General features: G+C 44.8%; 1 protein-coding gene across 1 annotated transcript in view; it reads right to left on the bottom strand.

Moving 5' to 3' along the window:
• Window positions 1-258: 258 nt before the first annotated feature.
• LOC137563442 (TRPM8 channel-associated factor homolog) overlaps window positions 259-6,894 on the bottom strand; it is a 67,241-nt gene continuing 60,605 nt past the window's right edge. Inside the window, exons 7-8 of the mRNA XM_068275880.1 lie at window positions 5,701-6,038; window positions 259-1,505 (exon numbers count right to left, since the gene is read on the bottom strand). Coding sequence (XP_068131981.1) covers window positions 1,230-1,505; window positions 5,701-6,038 — 614 coding nt within the window. The 3' untranslated portion in view covers window positions 259-1,229. The remainder of the gene's footprint in view (window positions 1,506-5,700; window positions 6,039-6,894) is intronic.

The raw sequence follows: 6,894 nt of genomic DNA, 5'->3' as shown, positions 1-6,894 counted from the left end.
CCTCCTCCATCTTGCCCGCGGCGATTGAAGACATCCGGCTCCTGTGGGCGGCTTCCTCTAGTGCCGGATTCTAATGACGCGTAATTGATGACGCGTCATTAGAAGCCAGCACTAGAGGAAGCCGCCCACAGGAGCCGGATGTCTTCAATCGCCGCGGGCAAGATGGTGGAGGTAAGCTGCTGCCCGCTGCCGCTGCATACACAGGGGGGACCCGGCGACATAAGCGGGGGGCTTAGACATGTAAGCGGGGGGGGGGGGGGGGAGCAGGATAAACACATAGGGGGGAGCCAGGCACAGGGGGAAACAGGCAGGGAATCTCCGACATAGCGGCAGTTCGTATCAGCGGGCGTTCGGAAGTCGGGAATTCCCTGCCTTTGCCGTATAAGACGCAGGGACTTTTTCTCCCCATTTTTGGGGAGAGAAAAAGTGCGTCTTATACGGCGAAAAGTACAGTAGTTACTTTGCAGGAGTCATAAAACATCTTCTGGAACAAAAAATATGTATCTAATAAGTTTCTTTTTTCTTTGGATATTTGTACATTTAAAGAGAATCTGTATTGTTAAAATCGCACAAAAGTAAACATACCAGTGCGTTAGGGGACATCTACTATTACCCTCTGTCACAATTTCGCCGCTCCCCGCCGCATTAAAAGTGGTTAAAAACAGTTTTAAAAAGTTTGTTTATAAACAAACAAAATGGCCACCAAAACAGGAAGTAGGTTGATGTACAGTATGTCCACACATACAAAATACATCCATACACAAGCAGGCTGTATACACCCTTCCTTTTGAATCTCAAGAGATCATTTGTGTGTTTCTTTCCCCCTTCTGCTCTCATGCACTGAAGTTTCAGGCTGCTCTTTTCTTCCTGCAAACAGCTTTGCCCTTGTCTGAATTTCCTCAGTATGTGAAAGCCCAGCCAGCTCAGAGGACACTTTATCCAGCTTGTAAAAGATACGAGAGCAGAGAGAAGCTGCACTAATCTAAATATCACACAGGCAGTGTGCAGAGAGGGGCCTGAAAGGGGGAGTTCATAGCAGAACCACAACACTGAAGAACTTGGCAGCCTTCCAGACACTGGCCGACAAGTCTGACAGGGGAAAGATACATTGATTTATTACAGAGGCTGTGATAGCAGAAAGTGTTGCAGTAAGCCAGAACACATTAGAATAGCTTTTGGAACTTGTAGGATGATAAAAAACAGGATGCAATTTTTGTTACAAAGTCTCTTTAAATGAATGCTTGGTTTGGTTCAGCTTTCATTGCTGTTATATAAGCCTTCATAGGATTCTCCCACTCAGGCAATGTGGATAATTTTTGACTGGTACTTTCTTCGATGGGCCAGCCCCAAGACTTGAGGAATGGAGACAGATTCTTATTGACAATACGAGAGAAAGTCTCAGCATAGAGATTCATCTTAGCTGTTTTGTCATGGCTGACATTTGGCATTGACTGATATTCCAAGAATAGTTGTTCGAAGGGTTCCCAGCCGAAGGCTTCCTGTAGCTGCAACACACAAAACACTGGCTATTAACTGCTGGCATGAGTATTTGTACAAGATGCATGTTTAGGATAAAAACACAATCTCTACATTTATTTATGGATATACAGTAAGAGCTACATAGAAAATAAACTTATTTTGACAAAGTTTGTACTTGTGATATTGTTCCTTATCTGTTAAGGGACATTTACTTTTTCTGCAGATGTCATCATTTTATCAAATTATGGTATTAATCCACCATATTGTTTCATGTGTGGCTGTCATAAAAGGCACAATAAAAGACTGGTCAATGGTATTTAGAGAAATTATTATGTCATACAAATGGGGCTTTCTCTGACGTCTTATTGATAATGAAGGTGAACATGGGACAATGCTATTATACAACATTTATCATATTTGATGCAATCATTCCAGAGAAATTCCCTTAGGAAATGTCAGTCATATGACCCATAGATGTGTACACAATGTATGGAGCTAAGAGAAGAGTGGAAGTTGCTTCCCCACCACAAAGCTGTCACTGTGAAGTACAAAGAGGAGATGGGCAGGGTCAGCTCTGTGTTCAGAGGTAGGAACTAGTCGGTGCCTCCTTCCAGATCTTCCCTGACTACTTCATGTGAGTGATGATTGGATAAGGGGAGGAGTTTAGTTGGTTCTCAGACTTGCTCTTCTCTCAGGTATCAGTGATTGGTTCTGTAAGTCAGCTTTACAAACCCAGGTGGTCAGGTAATAAACAATGAGTAATGCCAAAATAACTGATGTGCAATGTACCTCTAAATTTCTCTCTGTTATCTGTATCTTGCTCATCAATGTATTTCTCTCTCTCTCTCTCTCTCTCTCCCTCTCTCTCTCCCTCTCTCTCTCTCCCTCTCTCTATTCACCTCACTTCTTACTCTCACGTCTAACTCTCCTCCCCCACCTCCTTTCACTTCCTGTTCCTCCTGTAATGGATAGTGGAGATGCCGCCGCGGAGACAAGCGGCATGGCGGCTATCTCCGCGTATCAGCCAGCGGCTTCGGCCGCGCAGTTACATGCTGATGCTCTGCCTGGTCCTTCTATTGCACATAGATTGAGGGCTACGCGCCCGCGCGCCAGGCGACAGGACCTTTATGTGAATAGAAGGGGAGTCAGATGATCTGCCAGGTCAGCTGACTCCAATCGCTATCTTGGATTGGCTGAGTGACTGGGGCGGCGTTGCGGAGCTGCTATGTATATGTAGTGGTAGTCTGTCAGTTGTTCCGTGTCTGCTGTTGCGAATGCTAACGTGTGAGCGCACAGACCTAGTCAGATCCCAAAGTGTGCTAGAACCAGCCGGAGCTGGGGATCCACACTTAGCCAGATTCTGTTGATAGCTTAAAGTACTAGTTTATTGTATTATCTGTTATGACCTTCTGCTTCCGTTGACTATTCTCCTGCTTACTGACTCTGTACCTCTGCTCATCTGATTCATGTTGCCAACCCTGCCTGGACCGGACACTGAATCAGTCTTCTGTCTTTGTACCTTATCTGTCCGTACGTTGCCTACTCTGCTTGTCTGACCTTCTTGCCTCACCAGTGGGCCTAGCCACTGGCGAGGGATCTGTGGCTTCGCACCTGCTCCTCAGGTGAAGCTCCACTGCAGCACTGTCTGTAAACACCTGCTCCTCAGGTGTCCCTTGGCTGCAGTGTAGTCTTAATCACCTGCTCCTCAGGTGAATACCCTTTGCAGCACTGTCAGTAATACCTGCTCCTCAGGTGCCCACTGGCTGCAGTATAGTCTTAATCACCTGCTCCTCAGGTGAATATCCTTTGCAGCACTGTCTGTAACACCTGCTCCTCAGGTGTCCACTGGCTGCAGTATAGTCTTAATCACCCGCTCCTCAGGTGAATATCCTTTGCAGCACTGTCTGTAACACCTGCTCCTCAGGTGTCCACTGGCTGCAGTATAGTCTTAATCACCCGCTCCTCAGGTGATCATTCTCTGTTTAGCTGACACCAATCGTTACACCTCCCCTGCATTGCGGCTACAATTGAATGCAGCTAAATTGCAGCATTAGTAACCACGTCTGTGTAGACAGTAACAAAAAGTCTCATGTCATATCTGAGTACAGCTGTGGCCCCACCCAGATGCATGCTTAGTATCTAGTATTTTTAGTGAAGGAAAACAAAGCCTCTTCTTACAGAATACTTATTTCTACTAGCTCCTACTGGCAGGCTTTTTTTCTGTTAAAGTCACATTCTATACTTTTACTTTCTTTATGCAGCACTTTGTACTGGGCTGACTAAAGATTATTACGCTAAAAAAAATCTTTGAAACAATCTCTGAACGCCTTTTAAAACACCATTTACACTTACCTGGGGCTTCCTCCAGCCCACCGTAGGCTGCGAGGTTATCCGGGGTCCTCCTGGCTACTCTCCTAGTCTCGCTGGTGGCTCCGTTCAGAGGAACCACGCATGCGCGGGACTCTCATGCCGGCCGGCGTAGCGTAGCGTGCGTGACGCGTACTAGCAACTTCAGGCTGAAGTCGCCGATTAACAGAGCCGCCAGCGGGACCGGGAGAGGACCAGGAGGGCACCGGAAGACCTCATGCCCTACGGTGGGCTGGAGGAAGCTCCAGGTAAGTGTAAATTGTATTTTTAAAAGGTGCTCAATGTTCCTTTAAGTTTTTTAATTTGCTGGGGTAACTGGGGCCACAAGTTTACAGATCAGTACCTGACCTAATATTGCCAGTTGGTTTAACTAAGATAGTGGAAAGAACATTGATATGACAAGTGGATTAACCTCCAAGCTTTTCCCTAAAAAAAAAACTAGCAAATGATTTCTGATGGTTACTAATCTTATATATCCCCACTGGTTTTTGCAGTGCCTCACAACCATCACCCATTGATAATAGTTGATGGGTAAAATTAATTCTCACAGGAGTTTTACTCTTAAAGTAGACCTGAACACTTGCACACTACAGAAGGAAAACATAGAGAAAGGTGACCTGTATGCATTTAGAGACTTAAGCCTGTCTAATTCCCCCTCATCTGTGTCTAATCACAAGCTATAATTTGATCTCTCCTGTGTCACCTGTCACGACAGATAAGGCAGATAAGCTCATTTGAAAGCATAGGATATTAACAAATATGTCTGCTTATGTGAAATCAGGAAGTAGACACACTGTAGATGTATTGTAGCATTGTATCAGCTATAACAAAGAAAAGGTTATTATGCTGTTCAGCGGCATAACAATAGACCCTGCTAAGGATGCAGCCGCAGTGGCCTCCATGGGGGGAAAAGTTTCTTTTCCCTGTCCTGAGAGACTGACAACTAAGGGCACAGAAAGAAAAACCTTTCTGCTCTCTGCACAATTGTTCTAATGACTGCATCTGCTCACCCACAGATAACGTATCATACAAAGTTTTGCAGACAAAGATTTGTAGACAGTCCCTTTTCAGTGTGCAGCAGGGTCTTGTGTACAGCCCCTGCCCCCAGCCTCTCCACCCCTCCCCAAGTGCTGTGTACTATAGTGATGCTGTTAAAGTCTGCAGAGCCAGTTCTGCTCCATCAGAGATGTACAGAGTGAGTATAATAAGCTGAGGCTGGGAGCACACTCGTCAGTTGGTTTTCTGTATGTGTTTTCTTCACACCATGGGCTTGATTCACTAAACCGTAATAACACATATCATGGCCGCGCTAGCATTTTCGCACGCAATCGCAAATTTTCGCACGCAGATGCGCATGAAAAATTTGCAATTGCGTGCGAAAATTCACGCTACCGCGGCAGTGATATGAGTTATCACGGTTTAGTGAATCAAGTCCCATGTGTATCTATATGTATGAAATCATGCATGTTTTATTACAGAAGCTAATGTAATTGATAGAGAAAATGCCTGCAGTGCTTCACTGCTGTCTGTTTTTATCTGCATGGAGTAAATACATTCAAGTGTGCACTAGCCAATTGTATAACATTGGTTCTCAGTTTACCTGTGCGGGGGAGGGGGGAAGCATCCAAAGTTTTGCAGGGGGGCCCGGTGATTTCTAGTTCTGCCCCTTATGCTGCTTCATAACTTTTAGAGCAGAGAGGAAGTTTTGAGTTCAGGTCCACTTTAAGAATCGAAAAAACTCTTTTTTATAAAGAGAAAATTGTTCTACTGGTTGCTGTAGGAAATCGTGGTTGTGAAATATAATTGCTAATACTTTTTGTTACCATTATATCAAGGGATTGCACCATTTTATACCTGAAGAAAAGTTTCAAGTGCTGTCCACACTGACCATTTCTCCAGTTTGGCACCATTCTGTAAATACTTCTTAATACGATCCTCTCTCACCGTTGGCCTTAAGTCACCATGAGCTTTCTCTCTTGGAATGTTAAAGAGAGTTTCATGTACGTACACGGACCACAAGTTGCATGTAGCTTCTGTAGTGTTAGGTGGAAATTCCCAAGGAGATCGCTGTTGATTATGTCCTAGTTCATGAACTGGACCCCAGATTCCATTTTTATTCATACCTTCAAGATCTACTAATGCAGCTGCTGACTGTAGGTGGCACATTATAGGGTACCCAGCATGCATCCATCCTATGGAAATAAATTAGTTAATTATATAACTGTGAATAAGGCCGGGTATTTATTGTAGAATTCCAGCCAAAACATGTTTTTCTTATTTGCTTAGTTTTAGACACAGTGGGAAAGGTTTAGAACTTCCTTTGGGTTTTCGCTGCTCTCTGTTAGTGTTACTGTTTAGGTCAACGTTAACTTTGTCTTGAATATTAGCTATTTGATTCAGTTTAAGCAGAGCTAAATAGCAGCGATTTTCATGATGCTTAGTTCAGGCTTCTGCTCAGTTGACATATTTTACCTCTATGAGATACTTGAGCTTTTGTAGGTTTGGGCCTCCAGAGGTTAAAGTGAACCTGACGGAAAAAAAGTGTCCCTGGGGCGGGCACTTACCTCAGGAAGGGGAAGCCTCTTGATCCTAAAGCAGCTTTTCCCACCCTCCCCAGCAGAGGCGTTCCAGCGCTGGGACCTCCTAAAGTCTTGTTGCCACTGCACGCAGGTAAACTAGCAGCTTACTGCTACAGCTCTAGCGGAAATAGACGACCCCGATCAGGTCTGCTCTACTGCGCCGGAGCCTGAGAAGAAAGCCGTTAGTACGCCTGCACAGGCAGGCAACTTTTATTATTATTGTTTTAGTTAATTTGGATGTGCCAGCGCTGGATTGGGCTGGCTGAGGAGGACGGGTAAGCCTCATTAGGATCCAGAGGCTTCCCCCTCCAGAGGTAAGTATCCGTAAATAATATTTTTTATTTATTTAAAAGTACAGATTATCTTTAACCCTTTGGGGACCACTGATAGTAAATCCTCCACCAGCATTTAGTGGCACTTTATCTGGTCTGAGGAAGTAGGCAAGTTCCCACGAAACGCGTTGCCTGTG

This window comes from Hyperolius riggenbachi, chromosome 3 (assembly GCF_040937935.1).
Source record: "Hyperolius riggenbachi isolate aHypRig1 chromosome 3, aHypRig1.pri, whole genome shotgun sequence".
In the NCBI taxonomy this organism is placed as follows: Eukaryota; Metazoa; Chordata; class Amphibia; order Anura; family Hyperoliidae; genus Hyperolius; species Hyperolius riggenbachi.
This window is presented reverse-complemented; position numbering and strand designations above follow the sequence as displayed.